This window comes from Suillus paluster (assembly GCF_016628075.1).
Source record: "Suillus paluster strain FC165 chromosome Unknown EDB91scaffold_17, whole genome shotgun sequence".
Taxonomy (NCBI): Eukaryota; Fungi; Basidiomycota; class Agaricomycetes; order Boletales; family Suillaceae; genus Suillus; species Suillus paluster.
Genome location: NW_024537577.1, coordinates 478,723 through 499,828, shown reverse-complemented (window position 1 = coordinate 499,828; position 21,106 = coordinate 478,723). Strand labels below are relative to the sequence as shown.

Below are 21,106 nucleotides of genomic sequence, written 5' to 3'. Positions count from 1 at the left end.
AGTATTTTCTCGCGCCCGTTTTGGATGGACTGACGCGTCGAGCAGCTTCTGGCTTATACGCCCGTACAATAACCATGGTTTGTGATCAGCTGCAGTTCTTTACTTTTCTCTGAAATGTCTTACAGGGAAACGCACCATCAGGCATGCCTCCTACCCAACCCCAAGGCCAGGATAACAAGGACAAAAAAGCCGAGCCGCCAAAGAAGAAATGGGAGCCGCCTCTCCCGACTCGTGTTGGCAAGAAGAAAAGACGCGGACCAGCAACCGCCTCTAAGCTTCCCCCCGTCTTCCCCGCTACACGGTGTAGGCTACGTCTACTCAAGATGGAGCGTATCAAAGACTACCTACTCCTGGAGGAGGAATTCATTCATAATCAAGAGCGCATGAAGCCCGAGTCGTCTCGCGAGGAGAAGAACCAGGATGAGAGGTCTAAGGTGGATGATATTAGAGGGACGCCGATGATGGTGGGCACGCTGGAGGAGATTATCGATGACGACCACGCTATCATTAGTACCGCTAGTGGCCCGGAGTCGTACGTTTCGATCATGAGCTTCGTCGACAAGGATCGGATCGAGCCCGGGTGCTCAGTATTACTCAACCACAAGAACCAGGCAGTAGTCGGCGTACTGGAGGACGATACCGATCCTCTCGTCAGTGTCATGAAATTAGACAAAGCTCCGACGGAGAGCTACGCTGATATCGGTGGTCTTGAGAACCAGATCCAAGAAATCAAAGTAATGTAGCTCTTTGGCTATCTGAGTCATCGCACTAACGTCTCCCAGGAATCCGTCGAACTTCCGCTGACACATCCAGAGTTATACGAGGAGATGGGAATCAAGCCACCGAAGGGTGTGATTCTTTACGGTGTTCCTGGAACAGGAAAGACCCTCCTCGCTAAGGCAGTCGCAAATCAAACGTCAGCAACGTTCTTGCGCGTGGTCGGTTCCGAGCTTATCCAGAAGTATCTTGGTGACGGTCCCAAGCTCGTTCGCGAACTTTTCCGCGTAGCGGAAGAACACGCCCCCAGTATCGTCTTCATCGACGAAATCGATGCTATAGGTACCAAACGGTAACGATGCGTCTTACTTTTCGTCTATGAATACTGACGCTGCTTTCAAGGTATGATTCAACTTCAGGCGGTGAACGTGAAATTCAACGAACGATGTTGGAACTACTCAACCAGCTTGATGGTTTCGACACTCGTGGCGACGTGAAGGTCATCATGGCCACGAATAAGATCGAGACACTAGATCCCGCACTTATTCGACCAGGTCGTATAGACCGAAAGATCGAGTTCCCGCTGCCAGACGTAAAGACCAAGCGGCATATCTTCCGGTACGTCCTCCCTTGCATAATCTAATAACGTCGGCCAAATTATTACAGATTACACACTTCACGCATGAGCCTAAACGAAGATGTCGACCTCGAGGAATTCATCATGGCCAAGGATGATCTTTCAGGTGCTGATATCAAGGCTGTCTGCACGGAGGCTGGTATGTTGGCTTTGCGAGAGCGTCGGATGCGGGTGACAAAAGCGGACTTTACTGCTGCGAGGGAGAAGGTAAGATCGACGTTTCAACTGTGGGTGACGTGACTGAGCTCTTGCTGTTCTAGGTTTTGTACAGGAAGAACGAGGGCACCCCCGAGGGCCTGTATCTGTAGAATTATCTTGTCGATCGTCAATTCGCATTTCCATACACTATCATTTGTGCCCTTCTGTCTACGCAGCTTACGACTGTCCGAATTATGTGAGCATGATGGAAAGGAACATTTCTATGAAATATCTACTCGATCGCCAAAATGACACCGTAGTCTACTGAACCTCGGGTTTGGGATGGGTTCCGTTCTTTCTGGATGCGCCGCCATTCACTCATGTCAGAATCGAAATAACTGTCCAAAAAGCATGTCACATCGATCGCATCAGTTTGTCCACCCTCCGGCAACATCCACAGGTATCCTCTATCAGCAGAACGTCTCTTGGAAATTGGGATGAGCTCGTCAAACCTGTCTGGACCTAACGAGTGCACTTTGATGTAAACGTCAGGACAACAATCATTCACCGTGAAGGCCAAGCGCTTGCTGGATTCTTCGCTCGTCGTGCCAGTACTAGTGTTGTGTCCGGTCTGAAGGAGAGAATGTAGGGAATCGAGGGTACCATCCAATGCGACGAAACTGTTTCACGCTATAAAAAGACGAGATCGGATGAATTCCGTCCGTAGCGGGTAGGTCTCACTTGATCAGGAAAGAACTCATGCATAACGGAGTAGCCCCATGTGGGATCTTGGAGCCAGCCTGAACCTAATACAATGGCGATATCAGGTTCTCTAGACTCCTGATCAATCGTGAATAGCACTTTGGTTATCGATGCCTCGGTCTGTCGACGAGTGATATGTGCTAATCTGACAACAGATCTGCCGCGCAAGTCTGTCCGGACTGAGAGGACGACTGCAGGTAGCGGAACAGTATGTCACGTTTGGTCAGAGAGGGAAGGGTCTAGCCAATAGGATGGATCTTCTTGACCAATTGTGTAACCTTCAATCGTTATTCTTGAGAGTACTTGTGCGTAGATGAACTGGCCGGGCTGGACGATATAAGATGGTGGGTCGGGTGATCGGAGCCTCGCGAGCCCACGCCAGATATGGGAACTGGTGGGAGGCTGTCGCCGACACGGTGAACTTTCAAAGTATCTTTGGCTCCAAGTCAAATAGTAACGATGCTCCTTGTTGCCCCGAGATACCAACGAAGACTAGTTGCTTCGTTAAATCCAAGACTACGTATTTCGTCGAGGAACTGCCCGAATGCAGCGTCACTACCTTCTGCCAACCGCGCACCTGACCAAGCTTGGTTCTTTGCAAAAACTTGACGCCTGACACCAAGAGGGGAGCTTGTGGGAACATGTGGTCTATTCCAGAGCAGGCGTCTCCGAAGGATCTCGAAAAGAGTGTAAGCCAAAGATTCATGGTCGTCTCGTCGTGTCAAAGCTGCCCTTTCTCAGTGTTGAAATTGCAAGATTGAAATGACTAACCCAATTAAAGCTGCCTTGGTGGGCGTGCAACCTCGCATAACGTAAAGTTCCCAAAACGTAGTCGGGCTCCTTCCCGGGGTCGACTATAGGGGCAGGTTGTCCGATGTACTGACGCGCTATGCCAAAATCAATCAAGCGAATGCGGTGATAATCTGTAGGACAGATTAGGTGGTGACTGGCTTTATATGTCACCATAAATGACGCCATGACAATGAACCTGCTTCAATGCCGAAAGCTGGCATGCAAAAGGTTAATTAAGCCTATGATGTGCGAGATAGTGAGGGAGTAGGCGCCATTTGTACAGCCAGTTGAGGAGCGATCCTCCTTCGCACTTCGTCTGTCTTTGCCATGATTTCACGGATACTCGGTCCCAACAGTTCCATGGAAAGATACTCGAGATGTTCGAATCACCCGATGGCGTATAGCAATGGAACGGCTGGATAACCGCACAAGATTTGGAGGACGCGGGCTTCATGTTGAATAACCGTACGTTTGACCCGCAGCGGGATGTGGGACTTCTTGACAGCTACCACTTGTCCAGTTATTTGATCTGTGAAGTTGAAAACTTGGGCCTGTCTTGTAGCGCAATGATTGGAAAGTGCGCACACAGGCACCCCTTCCAAGGAGGGGACAAAATTAAAGCACTTGGCCATACGAGCGACGTAGCTGAACCATGTTGTTTGTCGAGGTTGGACGGACAAGTCGGCAGTCAAGACTCAAGCTAACTCACGATAGATCTTAAGTTGCTCAGTCTCACGTGATCAGTCGTGACGTGTGTCAGAGCAAGAAACACAATATTGTTCTGGGGCCTAGACATGGCAGTCTGAACCGGGATAACCTGATGAGATTGATTGATTGTTGTGACATTTATAGGCTAGTTTTCGGGACGATTCTAGTAAGTACTGGGGGTATTTTAATAGGGGGTTAGGATGATGCAACTTGCCAAGGCAAGACACGACTAAGTATTTGGTACTAATTCTCGTAACAGATAGTGATCTAAGTACTGCCGAATACACCGTTGTCTGCAGACGAACATGGCTCCTCCTGTTGGGTGTCTCGTCTCCCCCACCTCTTCACAATTGCGAATGTCGGACAATAATCATGCCCCTCTATATTGTAGCCAAAGATCTGATGCCATCGGTAGCATTTCAACCAAGAACAATGAGCTGCACAATATCCAGAAAGCACTTACGACATCATACCGACAGACCAGTGCTGGGCTGGTGCTCTTACGGTAACTGATGGCCTATTAGTTACTTTGTTTAATGAAGATGCGTGGGTGCGGCGCACATGCAAGATATGACATCGCCTGGGATGGTTTGGGCTAGTTTCGTGGCACTACCTTCGAACATCACTGTGGCTGGGCACTGTACACACGCATTGACGCCAGCGAGGAAGCTGAGCAGCGCAAACATGATGAAGCGGGAAGGCAACATGATGGTGTTTACTATAGAAGGGAATGAGGCAGAGTCATAGTAGCACGCAGGTGTTTTATAGGCTGAAACTTCCAGTGTGAACGTAAAGGCGTTGCTCGGATGGCTTGCTTTAGGCGAAAACAGTTGAGCCAAAATGCATGATAATTATTGATTTCCAGACTCGAGAAGAACTGTGAACGTCATGGGAAGTTGATGTAGCAAATGCTCACAGGGAAATATGGGGCACGAATGGATCTCCGGTTCCTGGGCAGCCTTGGCTTCGCGTTGCTCGTCAAATAGTATATGCACGTTCATCGTACATTGTGACTTCCCAAACAACATTCTCCATGATATCAGCATCCTTGATCAAATCGATGCATGGCCATATCATAGATGCCAAACCCCCGCGCAACATTTGATTTTTGGTCTGTTCGTGGTCAAGAAGATGAAACTTGTAAGGTACGGTTGAAAAGTCAACGGTTATAAACATGGCTCTCGTTTAGTGTTTCGTCCATCGTGCCAGTGGACCTCGACGACGAGCCTCTCTTCAGAACCTGTGTTTCGAGCGTTATCGCCAGTGAATATTTATATGATGTTCCGTACAAAGGGAAGACCTCATTAGGTGGTTTACTAGCTCCGAGGAAGATTCCATTCTTCGCTCCCTTCCTATTTCGGTCGCAACTTTGTTTCCATCGATAGGCCTGACAATTCGAGCACAATAGTCAGTATATACATTCCAGGAGCCGCAGCGCATTGCGCAACCAAAAGGAACAACAACTACCCATGGACTACGTACCGCGGTTTGTAGTCCCTCAAATGCGGTGGGGCGAATAACGTACTGCCGCCGCAGGAACTTTGCCATAACCCCTTTTTATCCTATACGTCCGCATGTAGATCATATCAGTTGGTTTATAAGGTACATCTCAACGAAAATTTATGCACCCTCGCACAGTCTTGCATCTTTCTGGCCCTCTATGCAACCAACTTCTCAATTTCCGTTTGTTCATCTTTCGACCGAGCTTGTCCTGCTCATCCTCAGATATGCCTCAAGACCTACTTTCTTCAAAACTCACAAAAATCCATATTCATCCGCGCTCTCACTCTGCCGCGTCTCCAAAATTATCAGACGCACCGTCCTTCCCGAAATTCTACACACAGTGTTGCTCTCGGAATATCACAATATGACGGCCTTCGTGCATGCTCTGCGCCTGCAGAACACATACGCCCAACAAGGAAATCACCTTCATTTCAACTACGCAGCTCACATACGCAAGATTTGGTTTGGACAAATCTGCGAACCTCCACCACAAGCTCCCATGCGCCGCAACTTTGCCCTATATGCACAGTCTGAGTCTGACATTGACTTCAGCCTTCTGGCTCCAGTGCTACTATCAGCACCGTCCCTTGCGCTTGACTTTGGAAGTCTGTGGCTTCTTTACGGCTGCATCGAGTCCGTATGGAACTCCCACGTTGCCATGAATATCGACCATGAACACTTTCCTCCTTGGAGCACAAAATCTTTGACACTAGTGGGGGATCTCATTCGTTGGCATCCCCTCACAAGCAGTGCCGAGGGATCCGCTTTTCTTGCTTCCATCTCTCGCCTCACCTTCCTCTCTCCCACAACATTCGACGATTTGGAACCCCAGAGCCACCTGCTCCCTGAGTGGATGGCGAGCGTTCCATGGGCTTCTTTCAAAAGCCTTAGAACGGTCTCGCTTGTCCTCCCCCGTATCGTAATCACGGGCGCTGCGAGGACATGTATCAGCGAAGAGAACGTGGACGTCGAGCTGCTGACGCTGTCCACTCCCTCGATGTCTAGCCCCTGGAGACACAAGTCCATAAACGCCTACACTGAGAGTGGGGAAGGGCATGTTTTGTCAGTTGATGTTCGTACTAAATCGGAGGATCTTCGCATGCAGTTTAATGTTTCCTATGATTGGGAGGAGGCCTGGGCTTGTGGACTATTGTAACGCATCTGCAACTCTAGATGAATTCCCTCCATACGTGTATTATCTTATGATTTTTATATAGTACTGCAACAAAGACTGACCAGGTGTTGTCTTGGGCGAGTCATCTTGTGACTACACTCACAAGAGTTTTAGCGCGCCTCCACTTACCGTGCCTCCGTTAACTGTAATTGCGGGCATCCTCATCCAACATTGGGTAAAAGGAAGGATACTATTAAGAAGTGGATGTCAACGCGTCTATAGCCAAGGGTAATTAAGTGAATTCTATAGAAGCAAAAGCAGCTGGAGGAGTGTATCAGCGGCGACGCACCTAATACCCGACAGTATCGATGATAGAGTCAACGAGCATATCATTATAATCACCATCCGCCTCCCACAGTGCGAAACCGCGCAGCCCGGTCTTTTTGATATACTCGCCCTTGGCAGCAATTGACTAGACATTGTCGAACGAGATCATAACCTGTGAGGTCATATACGGCTATAAAGGAGTGAACATGAGCAATCGTCCTTCAGGTTGTAAAACTGTATTTACTGTCTGACTGCACTCGTCATATCTGTAGTGAATGCCCTCAGCAGGCATGCCTTGCTCGGTGAGGAAACCGTTGTCAATGAGACGAGTGACCGTAGGAAGCAACGCCAAGCACAATCTCGTTGGCAGGCATCCCTGCGTCCGTCCAAGCCTTGACTGCAGAAACGGCAGAGCCCTGTTGGTTCGCAGACGAGGCGCAGGTGTCGTTCAATAGTGCGTTTGGCCCCACAGTCGGAAACCAAGAACCCCAAATATCGTAATTCATCACTGCGACGTAATCGATGACCTTCGCAAACCCAGTAACGTCAGTCAAAGATTTTCCGGTAGCGTCAAAGAAGGGTGCCAATCCTACGGCGGCAGAGAGGGTGAGATTTTCTCCCACTGGGTGCTGGCGAAGCTCCTCGAGGAATGAAAGGAAGTGTGCCGTGTCGTTCTCGTCAAAGGTGTTGCAACCGACTCCCGGCCCGGGACTGTTTGAGAACTCCCAGCTATTGGAAATCAAGCACGACTGCGGTCCTCGAAAACAGGGAAATGACTTGCAATTATCAGAAATTACCTTGATTTCAAAGGGGAGGTGTTCCCTGATGGTTTCGATGAATTTCTGCAATACTTATGCAAGGAGCGGGATTTGCCGAATCCCACCGTCGGGTAGACTGTGTCTCTAGCGCTGACATCCCAACCCATCGCATATATGGCGCTAGATCCGTTCAATTTGCGTATTCCATGCACTACCCACATGGCCCAATTGTTGCTATCATTCTCTTTGGTTATTGGTACGTCGCCCCGGTTGTTGTTTACTAAATACCACGACTCCGTTGATCTTCCATTTCCTATAGGTATTTATTCCCCCACAAGAAGCCTCGCTTCCTGCTCGCAGTCGTTTTCACAGCGGTAATACTTACAGGCGCGTGCCGCTCAATTACGGATAATCGATTGATGCATCTTGCATTTCACATCTGTTTTAAATTTTATTGCTGTATTTGATCAAACAGTTGAATTAGATACCATACTCATAATAGTCGTTTCAGTCATAAAAGTGCTGGATGGTGGTCATACACCTACCAAGTTCGCAGCACCCTCATACCCATCCTCGAATAACATGACCCTAGTCTCAAATGATCCCAGTTGGTGGCCGTCCATCCAGTGGTATCACGTTTCCAGCTATTTTTCAGGTTCGTGCCAGAGGGCTACGATGACAGTGCCAACGCGTCGATCTAACCGTGCCTGCGGTTTTACAGTTGCTGCTTCTGTTGGACTGGTGTACGATTGGGGTGAGCAGGGTAACATTAAGCAAAGAATTTCTGACATCCTCATGGCATTTCCAGCACTGACATTCGGACAAGAGGTAGGTTGATATCATTGCCGGAGCAGCCATCTCGCTAAGAATGGTTTTATAGGTCGAACTGATCTGGGTGAGTCTACTTGAAGAACAACTTGATAATACAATTAACTCGCACCAGAGGCAACGCTGGTCCCTGATGACTGCTCTCTATCTCAGTGTGTGTATCTTGCATTTTTAAGTGTGGCTGGCTGACTTGGCAATATCCTAGATGCGCTACCTTGGAATAATATATGCTGTGTATGTTCGGACGGCTAAGTAATCGGTGTTGTGCTAATCAGTCGACTCTCGCAATCAGCAATAGCATACTGAGTATGTCCCCACACATCGACCATCTTTATTTCTTCTTACCGGTGACATACAGTTGCTGTTCCAACAATCCCGATGACAGATGCAGTGAGTGTTCTGTAATGATGCCTACCATTCTCGTCCAAGCATCAGCATTCTCATGTAGGGGTAAGTGAGATTCTTAATAAGCTTGTTAGTTCAATCTAATGACTGCCACAGCTGTAAGTTTGAGTCGAGTGCGTGATCCTTGAGGCTAATTGCTAACTGGTTCTGTTAGGCTATATTATTTATCTCGCCCTGGATTGGATGGACTTCATTGTAAATGCAATCTTGGGCGGTGAGCTGTGACACCTCAGTGATGTCGACTTGACTGAAACATCATCCAAGTCATCATGATCGCTCGGTTGCATGCCATGTCTCAGAAATCCGGCAAGGTACTGATACTTCTCGTTGTCGTTTTCCTGGCTTCCAACATCTTCGCCGGAGTGGTCGCCGCAATCTTCACGAAGAATTCAGCGGGTAAGCCTCATTATTAATGGAAGACGTGCATTGGACTCATTGACGAATACCAGAGGCATTCATTCTCTCCGGCACCTATATGTGCAATATTAACTACGACGTAGATGCCCAACTTCTGGATTCACTGACTTGGATACTCGGCACTGTATGGGAGGTCCTCACACTGTGTCTCGCACTCTGGATTGCTATGAAACACTTCCGTGAACTGCGACGAGAATCAGCAGGAGGGATTATTGGGGACTGTTTTACGGTCTTAATAAAATCTCATGTGGTTTACTTTGCGAGGTGAGCTCAGTGTCAATGTCGTTATCCTCTTCCATTGAAGACCCACACCCGCTAGTTTTTTTGCTGTTTCTTGCCTACAGCTCAGTTATTCTTTGTCACCGATCTCAGCGGTATGCCGACCTGTCACTGGCCTCTGCATGTGATCATGGTTCATCATTAATATAGGACCCATATTCCATGGAAAATCAGGTTTATAACGGCCTTCTCCAAATTTTCTTGCTGGTGCAGATGTTTGTGCTGGGACCACGCCTCATCATTAGTGTTCGAGAGTATCATGCTAAAGTGAAGGCTGATTCCGGTGCAGGAACCTCCACAACTGGAATTGCTTTCCAGGGGCGCGTACACGTGTCAACTAGTCGTAGTGTGTAGCACGACAAATGGTCGTATGACTAACACCCGTAGTGTACTCTGCAGGGAGCGGGAGTATTTGGATTGTGAGGGGGGGATTTGAACCATGAAAGAGGCTATGTACCATAATCCATGCAGAGACTTTGTGTCCGCGTATACAGTAGTATATCCCATTCAACAGTTTAATTGGCTTGTGATGTCTGATCTAAGAGCGATGTCCGCAATTGAGTCTGTCGTGGAGATGCTGTGACGATGCTTGAAGTAGTTCGAGCTTGTCGTGAACCCGATCGTCGACAACTTGTTACTTGTCTTGTGCACACAAGTGTCCGGCATTTACTAGAGGTGGTATATTCTATATCCAAATCAACAAACATACAAGTACGGTAGATGCATGGTATAAACATCGAGGAGCAGTAGTATGTATTTCTGATAAAATCCCCTGCGTCTGTAGCAAATGTGCGAGGTTTCTTAGGCATCGTAATCATGGTTTGTGGAGGGACAGTCAACAATACTCGTGAGCGCGCTTCGATAATAAATCAGTGTCGAGGGCAGGAGATCAGTGAGGGTATATATATCTTGTATCTAAATCAATATCATGATTGAGATGTTCCTCTATTTATCGTGCTCATTAAGTGGCTCGGGAGAAGCAGTGTCCTGCAGAATGGTAAAGTTGGAGTGTCGTCGACACTAGCCCCTTCTTACTTCTGAATAATCTATCTTCAAGGAAACATAGTATGTACTTTGACGTTAGTTGAATAAGTACACTGATTTTCTTGTGCATTCATGCAAAACAAGTACGCAAGTCGAGTGACATGAGGGTCTTCTATCAATGCCACAGAATTCACGCGGGTGGTTTTCTAACATACTATCCAAGAGTCTGGTCCAGACAGCAAGAACATTTGTACAGAAGTAAGCATATTATCGATCAACTCCACAACAAACTGCATACCGTGCAATGAACCACTATACCAACGCAACAGCAGAAACGACTCACTGTCGCAACATGTCCCGTCTTCCAAGGTCATCGGGAGATGGTTAATGGCAGACGTGGTGGATCATCTTGTCTTCCTATTGGTACAAGGCGCAATGGGTCAGTCATGGGGTTGAATCCCGGATGCGATGCGAACGACTCACAGTCGCAAATGCACGACATTCAAGACCTTGGCAACATGGCCCGCCGTGCGGGTTGTCGATCCCGCAATTGGCACTTTTAGTCAGGCATGCACTGACAGACATAGATGTTGCCAAAGCAACAACAACAGCGAGGAGGAATGAGAAACGCATGGCTTGTGCTAGATGATATGAGAGTAGGAAGATGGCTTGCTTTTATGTCCTAATTTTTTTCCGAAGTACTCGGCGGTTCTATCGGGATGGTTGAGCCTGGCGGATTTCAGGCAGAGGGTACAGGCAGAACCTGTGACAGGGTCGGCAGATAAACAATCCAGAGCACGTAGACTGCAAGCGCGCGAGCTTTAACACAAGTTGACCTCTGATAAGTAGTGGTGGAGATGCACCCTGGAGGCAGTACCATCCACATGTTAGTCACGGTTTCACGTGCGTCGTGCAGGAGGCAAGGTGCGATCTGAAACCTAGCGCTTTAGTAGCATACTAGTCCAGGAAAGTTCTGATGACTGAGAGAGGTCACCGGACGTGTCGGGAAACGTACTAATATAATACACGTCAGCATCGATGATAGAGTCAACGAGCATATCGTTGTAATCACCACCCTCCCACATTGCGAAACCGCGCAGCCCGGTCTTTTTGATATACTTGCCCTTGGCAGAAAATGACTGAACGTTGTTGAACGAGATCATAACATGTGAGGTCTCATTGTATACATACGGCTGTAAAACAATTAACATGAGCAATCGTCCTTCAGGATGAGAAACCGTATTTACCGGCTGACTGCACTCGTCATATCTATAGTGAATGCAGGCATGTCTTGCTCGGTGAGGAAACCGATGTCAATGAGACCCCAGAAATTGAAAGTGCCACCTGCGGCCTCGGACACGCCACAGATGTCGACACCAGCAACGCCACCCCATACATCACCCAGGGGTTGATTGGATGCGTTGAAAGTGGGGTATGCAGCCAGCGTCTTCGTGCCGGATGCGAAGGCGTCAGAGGGAGAGAGTCGAGAGACGTTGAACGAGTGACCGCAGGAAGCAACACCAAGCACAATATGGTTGGCAGGCATCCCTGCGTCCGTCCAAGCCTTGAATGCAGAAACGGCAGAAACCTGTTGGTTCGCGGGCGATGCGCAGATGTCGTTCAATGGTGCGTTTGGCCCTTAAGTACCTGCAAACTACCTCGCTAGGCAGAACATATAGCCGAAGTGTCAACTACCAGCAGGCATAATAACTTCATGGGCTCCCCGGCTTAGGGGCCGAGCTGGTTTCTATGAAAACTTGAGCAGAAGACCTTGAAATGGATGACGACAATCTGCTGGAGGCCCTACAACAGGCTCTGATGACCACTCATAGGGTGAGTTGGAGTTCGGTTAGATGACCGTAAGTACTCTCGGAGGGAGACGACCGAAACGAACAGCGAGTACTATGCAATTGAGAACTTCAGATCCTCATGCCAAAACCATCGGCACTCCCTGCTGCTACTACTCTCTCCCCCCGTTTGAACCACTTAATGTGTTATGTGTACAGCAAAATAATTGTATCCCGACGTGACCGTCTTTGAGGGTGCAGCGTCTGTTTCTCCCGGCATTATAAGAGAGACCCGAACACTGGGAACTTTCCCCACACGCACTCCACCCGCATGACGAGTCGGGGGTGTCTGGGCCGGGCATGGCTCGTGCACCAAAAGGACTGATGGCCATGAATGCCAGGAGAATGATTGTCAAGAGATTCATCTATTCAGTGTCATCATGATAAGTTGGATCTACAGCTACAGGTTGATGAATTGACTCTTACCGTCAAAAAATAACCAGCCTGAGTGTCAAGCTAAGAGCGGGGTTTTATTTTCGTTTGTTCGTCGATTCCATGCTCATGCGCTTTATAGCTGCTGCCCGTTAAAAAAATTGTCCGTAAGTTCGAAAACGGCATTCACGTTAGCGTGATGGGAAGGCAGAATCTCTTGATCATCGGTAGAGGCTTAACTAAGAGCCAGCCGAGTGTGAAGCAAGCCAATGACAACAAGACACATGCTATCCTCACTCATTTTCAGGGATAAGGCTTCGCCACGGGCAACCGAAGCTGGATAATCCAACTGCCTGCATCAGGAAATTAATGAAAGTGAAACTAAGAGACACGTCTCAGCGCTGGTGAAAGAACCGCTATGATATTAACAGTACCTAAGAGACACGTCTAGAGATGAAATAATGGAAGTCAGAGATGGCGTGCAAAGTAAACGTGAACTGTACCTCAGCACTCAGCGTAGGTGAAAGAACCGCTGAGGTACAAACAGTGCGATACGATGAGATTATAATGGTGGTGGGCAATTCGATAGTCTATTATGTAACATCACCAAAACTTCAAAAATCAGGTATTCCCTGATTAGGCTGATGCTGACAAATATTTTTGATCATGGATGATGGCTGTTGCGAAGGTCAAAGAAGGACTCGATCATTGTGATGTCAAGTAGCTAGTAGTATACCATTGTTATGTGTATCTGCTATTCAATGATATACTCCTGTCATTATGATTGTACTCTGATATGCTGCTCTCAGCATGACCACTGCCTGATATTCTCTCAGTATCTTAGTAGTAGTGCATGTATGTAGTTCTAATTCAAAATTACAAAGCTCCACAGTATTCCCCCACCATCCAGTTCACCAGAAAAATTGGTGAACACTAAATTGTGCGCAAGGTCGTGTTGGTTGACGGCAGTTGGAGTGTTTGAAACTCCAACATCAACAAGTCTAAACAATGGACTTTTTGCAAAATTCTGCCTCCTTTGTCTCTCCACATCTCTCTTTCTCTCTCTCTCTCATCATTCATCATTTGAATTACTGTGCCATCCAATCGAGCTATCCAAGAACTTTTCGACCAGATGTGGGCGGATTCATTGCTCAAATGGTGGAATATGTATGTACTATTTGTTCTGATCCTTTGCGTGTTGCTGACTTCTTGCAAAGTGTCCATCTGGTATAATAGTTCAATTTTTAGCACTTCACATCACATTCCTGTCGTCATATTTTCTCTCGCTAGCATTGCATCACAGCTTTGAATGGACTGCATTTTTTGATATTGACTCGCAATTACACCTCTCATTTTCTTGTTGCTGTCATGCATACCTGTATTTGTGGCTCATGCTTCCTTTGCACTCAGTTTGGATATGTGCTTATACAACATGAACAGTCTAATAAAGTATCATAAGGTGCCATCAAATGTGGGCATATAATGAAAAATCATCATCATCATTGATCTTTGCTCAAAAACGAGTTCCTATTGGAGTGGGCTATGCCCGAAGACTCTGCTATCGAATGACAATGAAGACCTGGAGACCTGCTACTGCCCCCGACGACTCTGACAATGCTACACTCGGCTAACTCCGACCCAAACACCGCCAAACTCTCTCTTCCTCTCACCCTCTGCCTAGGGGTCCCCTACTCCATGTGCCCCCCTTTAAAACAGCGACGACTGCGTCGACATTGGAACTCCTCTGGCGTCTCATTCATTGCACTCTGCATTTCCTTCGTCCTCCTCTTCTATGTCTCTTTCTTCCTCCTCTTCATCTCCTTTTCTTCTGCCGTTCTCTTCGTCTTCTTCATCTTCTTCTTCGTCCACATCTTCTAGATCGTTTTCTTGGTTTTCTTCGTCCGGTTCTTCATCTGTTTGTTCTTTTCCTATCTCTTCTTCCTGGTTTTTCTGTGCTTCTCTCTCTCTCTACTCATTTGCCAGCTCCGTGCCTTCTCTTGGTATAAACACTCTTAATCTTCTCACATGGAATTCTCCAGGCATTGGTTCCCCTTGGGTCATTTCTAGACGGTACGAGTTCCTTAGTCGTTCAGTGATGTGATGCGGTGGTGACCATTTGGGGAGTATCTTTCTTCTTGCTTCAAGCGTGTTATGTGCACCGCTGTAGAAAAATTGAATGAGCTGTCCTTTTTCAAAGATCACTTCCCTTGGCGAGCGTGCTAGTACGTGTTTATCGAACACTGCTTTTTGCTTGATGGCGTGTTGCACTGTGGCTTCGTACCCGTCTAGATGTTGTTGTGCAACGTATGCCATGTGTACGTTGGCGTCTGACAATCGTGTCACTGATGTGCTGTTAGCCAAGTCTGTTTTAGGTGTATTGATTACCATTCCCAATAGCAGTTCCTTTGGCGAGAATTTCAAGGCGGGTAATATCCAATAGTTCAAAGCTGTGACTGCCTCGTCAAGGTAGTCAGGCCAAGTGCCTGGTAAGGTGTCCCATGATATTGCTTCATAATCGTCTTCGCCCAGATTTGGTGCACAAAGTCTTTTGAGCACGTGCAGCAAGATCTTGTTCGTTCCTTCTACAAGCCCATTGATCCATGGTGAGTAGGCTGCCACTACATGAGTTTTACATGACCACTTAGCACAATAGTTTCGGACTTCTGTGTTGTTGAAGTGCTTTCCTCCATCGGACATAAACGTCTCTGACGGCGTGAAGTTTTTGAAGATCTGTGATAGACTATCAACCGTTGTCTGTGTGGTTCCTGATTTTCTATACTTGAAGACCCATACATGTTGCGAGAAGGTGTTGAGGTACACACCTAGTGTGTGGTAACCTCATCCTTGTGGGAGCGTCAGGTAGTCGCCAACCAACAGTTCGAATGGGTGTCTGCGTGTTATGGGTTCTAATAGTGAGTGCAAGTGTTGTGAACCAAAATTTTTGCACTTAGCGCAATCTGTTATAGCTTCCATAATTGATGCATCGAGTTTTGCACTGTGTATTCGGTCTGTGAGTGCTATCTTGATCGCGTCTCGTCCCCAGTGTCTGTTTTGTTCATGCTGTTCAACTGCTAGTTGCCTTGCTTCCTCTCGCGTGACGCACTCTGTCTTGCTTCGCGCTCGAACTGTCGTCCTTCCCTGTAACTTCCATAGTTTCCTGTCTTCGATGAGATACTCGGATGCTTGGTGGTGTGCTTCCTTTCGGTCTCGCAGTGGTTTATTTGAACTGATTTGCGCTATTGACTCTACGACTTCTAAAAAAACAGGTTCATTAGAAAAACATTCTTGAAGATTCCTTACCGTTTGTTCGTCTATTGACGTTATCAATAGTATGTCGTTAAACAAACCTGTTGCTGCCTCCCAGTCTTCACTTACTGTCCATGCACTGCCATCTTCTAGCCCATCATCTCAGGGTTGGCCTTCCCATTGCCTGCTGAGACCGTCCGCTATGACATTCAATTTGCCTGGGATGTGATGCACATCGACTATGTTGTGTGCAATGATTCCATCTCTCCATTGCGCATGTGCCGCATTGAGGTGGTCGTTAAGTAGTATGTCTCGTAACACTTGACAGTTGGTCTTGATTTCCACTGGAAATCCCCAGACTACGTCTGAGAATTTGTCTAATCCAAACTTCAGGGCCGCAAACTCCAGCAGGAACAGTTTGTATTTCTGCTCTGTTCTTGATGTTTGTTTGGATGCGAATGCAATGGGTAGCAGTCGCTCTACCCACTTCCCGGATGGTCTCTGCATGTGTATTCGCTGGGACAGTACTGCTGCTAAGCCTTCTTGACAGCCATCTGATGTCACCACAAACGGTGAGCCATCATATTTGGGTGCTTGCAAGATTGGTCGCAATACTAATGCTGCCTTCAAGTCTAGGAATGCCTTTGTTTGCTCCTGCGTCCATCAACCATCTAATTTGAAGTCTCGTAAGGTGCGTCAATATGTGTTCTTGGTGTACGGGTGTGTTAATGGTGCTTCTTTCACTAGGTTTCGTAGTGGTCCTTCACGCTTCGTGTATCCTAGTACAAGGTCTCTAAAATGGCTAGTCAGTCCTAGGAATGATTCTAAATTGAGTGCATCTGCTGGCTGTTTCCAGTTTATGATGACTGTTAGTTTTTCTAGGTCCGGCTGAACTCCTAATGGTCCTATTGTTGCTCCTGCGAAGGTCGTTTCCATCATGAAGAGGCAGCACTTTGTGGGTGATAGGGATAGTCTCTGTTCTCGACAACACTGAAAGATTCATTCTAACTTTTCTAGCATTTCCTTGAACGTGTCTCCTGCACTTCCCCCATCGTCCACGAAAAGTTCCATGGTCATATCGGCAATTAGATCATGCAGATGGGTGGCCGTCATCTCGCAGAATGTTGTAGGCGCTCCTGTGAGTCCCATTGGCATACATTTATATCAAAAATAACCCCAGCCTTCCGCATAGAAGGCTGTATACGGTCTGGATTCCTCTGGAACTTCGACAGTGTAGAATCCTGATATGAAGTCAAATACCGATACGTACTTGTGTCCACTTAGCCTTAATTGCTTAGCCCGTATGTCTCCTTGCGGCATTGGTGCAATGATGGTGTGTCTGTTGACCTCGTTGAAATTTTGGCAGATTCTCCACTTCTGCGGTTTTGCTGTTTGGGTTTCTGGTTGCGCTTCTTGGACTTCTCGCTCAGGTAGCATGAAGGCTGGGGGTTGTCCTTGCTGTGCATACTGCTCGTTGACCTTGTATTGCAGTTCTTCTAACGTGAGTCCGCCTTGTTCATGTGCCTTCTGTGCTAATACTGTGGTGGCGCAACACTTGACCCGTTCTGCTGGGGCCTTCTCTATTATTCCTGTGGCGAGCATTTCGTCAATTCGTCCATGTAAGAATTGAGTTTGTGGTGGCGTGAGGGCTCGCTGATGGACTTGTAGATTGAATATGGTGCCTTCTGGAATGTTCAGATGGTGCTCTGCTTCTGGGACCAGTAGGACTTCCGATAACGAGCATGCAAATATGTCGGCATACTGTGAGATGAGCTTCTTGACCATTTCACGTTCTTCAGGACTGAGGTCAAAATCACTAAAATCGAGGACAAAAACCATGAAGAAGAGTCAAACTTCAATGATGACAGTGACTTACCTTGTGCAGCTATTGTTGCAGATGTTTTGGGCCAAAATGCTCCAAGTGGCATTGGAGTTGATGCAGATGGAAAATTGATGTTGACAGTAGAAGCACAGAAGCTGACATTTGAGGTATTGCCTGCAGTAGAAGTGACGAGTGGCACTGATGAAGATGGAGAGGAGCTGGGACATGGGAGAAGGAAGTGGAAACCAAACACACTGTATGCACATTCATTTTGGCACCACCACCACCACAACAACAGTTGATGCAGATGCTTGTATTAGGAGTGAGTACTTAATTAGACTAAGGAACTACTGGGACGCGTACCTAGCATTCAAAATTGCTTCTGCTGTCACTCTCTGGATGGATTCAACAAATGTGCTTGTGACCTGGGACCTGTACCAAATTTCGTTTTCAACAAGGGGGTATGTGACATGTGACTGTCAAATTGAACAAAATACTACAGTATTCTCTTATTGCATGGCCAATATCGATGAATCCTCCTCAGAGATGGGCATCCCATGGGAACCAGCCAAAGACATACCATTCCATTTGACATCTCCATTCATGGGTTTCATCTGGAACCCTGACAATCGGATGGTGGACCTTTCAGGTGAGAAAAAGATTAAATACCTCTGCACTATTGCAGACTGGGAATCAAAATGTACACACATGTTATGTGAGGTCTGGAAACTCTATGGAAAGCTCTTACATGCTGCCCACATTATTCTCATGGGCTGAGCTTACCTCACCAACCTCGAGGCCATGCTACCCATGTTCAACAACCACCATTTTCTCCCACAGACTCCCCCATGAAACATGCCTGATGACATCAACTGGTGGAAGGACTCCCTCAATAATACATACACATCCTGCCCAATCCCTGGACCATGTATCATCCTTGATTTCCATGCCTATTCAGATGATAGCTCTGGCCATGGAATCAGCATCATCATCAATGCGTTCTGGAGAACATGGGACCTCATCCCAGGTTGGAAGAGAGACAGTCAAGACATTGGATGGGCTGAAGGTGTCAGCTTCAAGTTTCTTGTCTGTGCAATCATTAGTCCTCAAGCTGCTGGAATTCATTTTAAGGTCTATGGGGACAATAGAGGCATCATCAAAGGCTGGTGGGCAGGTTGGAGTAGAAACTGTGCATCAAATGAAGTCTTCAAATACATTCATCAAGTCCTCACCACTACCTTGGCCCATCTGTCTCTATAATATACATCTGCCTTGGCCCACTGGTATACGATACACCACTCCCTCAGCCCATCTGTCTATATGATATACATCTACCTTGGCCCACTCTTCTACTTTATTCTACTCTAGATATTACCTAGATGGGCCCACTCATCTCTATTGAGAATAATATGCCTCTCGGCCCACCCATCTTCAATGAGGATATTATGACTTCGGCCCATGGTCCACTCACCTGTCTAAGATGGTGTATTATGTCCCTCTGCTGGCCCGTCTAAGATGGAGTTTGGTCACTGTAGTATATGCATAGTTCTATTGTGAGTGAGTTTTTTTTGTGTGGTACACAAGTGTTGTCATTGACATACCTGCAGCATCCTCACAATCTGTCTGTGTGTTTGTGCAAAAACGAGCTTGACATCACGTGACACTGTTGATGATGGGATATAACACTCAGGCTGCCCCATTTTTATCAAAGACCGGAAGCCACAGTCTTCAATGATTTTAAATGGCTGCACACTCTCAAATACCCATTGCACTATCTCAGCTTGGCTCTTGGTTTTGGTATGCTGTCTGTGTGAGTAAGTTACCTTGCCCTTTCCCTTCCTTTCAAAAGCTGCCATGATTGAACCTGTTGTACAGATGTTCAATAATTTATTCTCATGCACTGTCACGTTCTTGGCTTTATCGACAATCTTGACCATCTCCATTCCACAGCATTTTTTAGTGTGTTCCCACATATTGCTTGTTGACTTCACATCTGCTTTATCAAGGAAATGATGAATCAATTGATTGCACCCTTTTGCACAGCAACTGAATGCATGGAATCTTCATCTGTTGATGTGGCCAATCACAGGAATGGGGTTGAAGAAGGAATAAATGGGAGCAGTCCAATCTTTAGTAAGTCTCACTATATTTTGTCACATTAGATTTTGACTATGGTTACTTTTTACAAGATCATACCGAGTTCAGCTTCAGCATCTTCAACATCTTCTTTGGCACTCACATTACTAATGTCCTCTTGTGGAACCTCACTGCTGGCTTGGCTCTTGGTTTCACTGCCATCAAGACCAACATGGATAATTGTGCTCCCAGTATGTAAGGCATTTTGTTCTTCTTCGCTCATGACAGAAGCACAACATGATGCAGAGCTATCTTTAGAAGATGTTGCGACCTTCTTGTGCACCATCTCCTCACTTGTGGGAGTGCTTCCAGCAGGTGGGTTGGTTTTTATCTTTTTTGGTTGTGTCTTTGTGCTATCTCTGAGTCCATCGGAACCAGTTTTTTGTTTCTTGGATGCTGTGGTTTCCAGTGCAGCTTTGGCTTTGATGGAGAGTTTAGGTACTCATTTGGCAGTGTTGGACTTGTCCATGGTGACAGCAAAAGTTTGGTAAATTCAAGTTGTGCAAGTGGGCTCGTAAATTATGTTGAGACCTTGCCCAATTTTACATTAAAGTTTGACATGTACCATAGCTCCAAAATTCATTTGCACTAGGCTATAAAGGAAGGCATGGGTACGCCATGGGCACAGGTTAGAGCATGGGTCTGATAATCTCAACCTGCACCCATACCCATGCTTTTGCCTACAATCAAGCCATAATAGTGCATTGGCTAAGACATCCAGTGCCCACCATGTTTGTCATATCCATGAATTATCCAAGTCTCCTCTGCCCTCAATTACAGTCATCCATCCTCATCCATACTCCTCCACCCTCATCCACAGTCCTCCACCCTCATTTATGCTCCTCCACCTCTTAATTTGTATCTCCAACATCAGGTACATTCCTCCGCCCCTGACTTGATCAAGGTATGAGGCACCTGTCAGTCCATTCTGAGTTTCTTTTGTATATTCTACTTTCTGTCTAGTCTTTGTATCTTGTATTATCCAATCCTCCATTTCAATTTAGCTTATTATATACTATGGTTTGTCGTTCCTTTTATTATTACTTTGTACTCTGCCACACTGTGCTGCATAGCCCAGATTACCATAGTATATAAACCCCATGTATTTCAGTAGAGTTCCTACAATATGAATATAGACTCAAACCTATCCTAACCACCTCCAACTCAACTTAAGTCTTACTCCTTGTCTAGTCTGACCTCGAGACTTGTCTCGCTGACCTCTGCCTCTGTCTTCCAACAGTCTTAGCATTACTTTCGACGTCAGACTTAGTCCCTCGTAGTCTTACCTCTGTTGGAGCATGTCAGAGTTGATCT

The 21,106-nt window shown here is 46.8% G+C and overlaps 7 protein-coding genes across 7 annotated transcripts; 4 read left to right on the top strand and 3 right to left on the bottom strand.

The window, feature by feature from the left end:
- The first annotated feature begins 55 nt into the window (after positions 1–55).
- EDB91DRAFT_1124491 (P-loop containing nucleoside triphosphate hydrolase protein) lies at positions 56–2,006 on the top strand. The gene is made up of 6 exons (XM_041318360.1): positions 56–77; positions 126–734; positions 783–1,069; positions 1,120–1,335; positions 1,384–1,561; positions 1,615–2,006. The coding sequence occupies exons 1-6, from the start codon at positions 75–77 to the stop codon at positions 1,660–1,662; spliced, it is 1,341 nt and encodes a 446-aa protein (XP_041178788.1). The 5' UTR covers positions 56–74; the 3' UTR covers positions 1,663–2,006.
- Positions 2,007–4,016: 2,010 nt separating this feature from the next.
- On the bottom strand, positions 4,017–4,537 carry EDB91DRAFT_1124488 (uncharacterized protein). The gene is made up of 3 exons (XM_041318359.1): positions 4,316–4,537; positions 4,218–4,263; positions 4,017–4,153 (listed from the first exon to the last, which is right to left on the bottom strand). The coding sequence occupies exons 1-3, from the start codon at positions 4,459–4,461 to the stop codon at positions 4,022–4,024; spliced, it is 324 nt and encodes a 107-aa protein (XP_041178787.1). The 5' UTR covers positions 4,462–4,537; the 3' UTR covers positions 4,017–4,021.
- Positions 4,538–5,414: 877 nt separating this feature from the next.
- Positions 5,415–6,413, top strand: EDB91DRAFT_1050809 (uncharacterized protein; the record flags this gene model as incomplete). Its single annotated transcript, XM_041313561.1, has 1 exon — positions 5,415–6,413. One exon carries the CDS (start codon positions 5,415–5,417, stop codon positions 6,411–6,413), a length of 999 nt encoding a protein of 332 aa, XP_041178786.1.
- A 440-nt stretch (positions 6,414–6,853) lies between these two features.
- EDB91DRAFT_210501 (uncharacterized protein) lies at positions 6,854–7,696 on the bottom strand. Its single transcript, XM_041326454.1, has 2 exons — positions 6,943–7,696; positions 6,854–6,888 (listed from the first exon to the last, which is right to left on the bottom strand). Exon 1 carries the CDS (start codon positions 7,202–7,204, stop codon positions 7,016–7,018), a length of 189 nt encoding a protein of 62 aa, XP_041178785.1. The 5' UTR covers positions 7,205–7,696; the 3' UTR covers positions 6,854–6,888; positions 6,943–7,015.
- Positions 7,697–8,038: 342 nt separating this feature from the next.
- On the top strand, positions 8,039–9,828 carry EDB91DRAFT_1080901 (uncharacterized protein; the record flags this gene model as incomplete). Its single annotated transcript, XM_041315303.1, has 14 exons — positions 8,039–8,111; positions 8,178–8,284; positions 8,337–8,351; positions 8,400–8,438; positions 8,490–8,518; positions 8,643–8,674; positions 8,714–8,734; positions 8,764–8,787; positions 8,844–8,903; positions 8,954–9,085; positions 9,190–9,370; positions 9,456–9,480; positions 9,536–9,731; positions 9,785–9,828. 14 exons carry the CDS (start codon positions 8,039–8,041, stop codon positions 9,826–9,828), a joined length of 978 nt encoding a protein of 325 aa, XP_041178784.1.
- Positions 9,829–11,307: 1,479 nt separating this feature from the next.
- Positions 11,308–11,915, bottom strand: EDB91DRAFT_1246978 (uncharacterized protein; the record flags this gene model as incomplete). The annotated part of the gene is made up of 2 exons (XM_041322747.1): positions 11,308–11,562; positions 11,625–11,915. 2 exons carry the CDS (start codon positions 11,913–11,915, stop codon positions 11,308–11,310), a joined length of 546 nt encoding a protein of 181 aa, XP_041178783.1.
- Positions 11,916–19,397: 7,482 nt separating this feature from the next.
- EDB91DRAFT_1080899 (uncharacterized protein) lies at positions 19,398–19,991 on the top strand (the record flags this gene model as incomplete). Its single annotated transcript, XM_041315302.1, has 4 exons — positions 19,398–19,466; positions 19,532–19,615; positions 19,663–19,789; positions 19,846–19,991. The coding sequence occupies 4 exons, from the start codon at positions 19,398–19,400 to the stop codon at positions 19,989–19,991; spliced, it is 426 nt and encodes a 141-aa protein (XP_041178782.1).
- Positions 19,992–21,106: the final 1,115 nt, after the last annotated feature.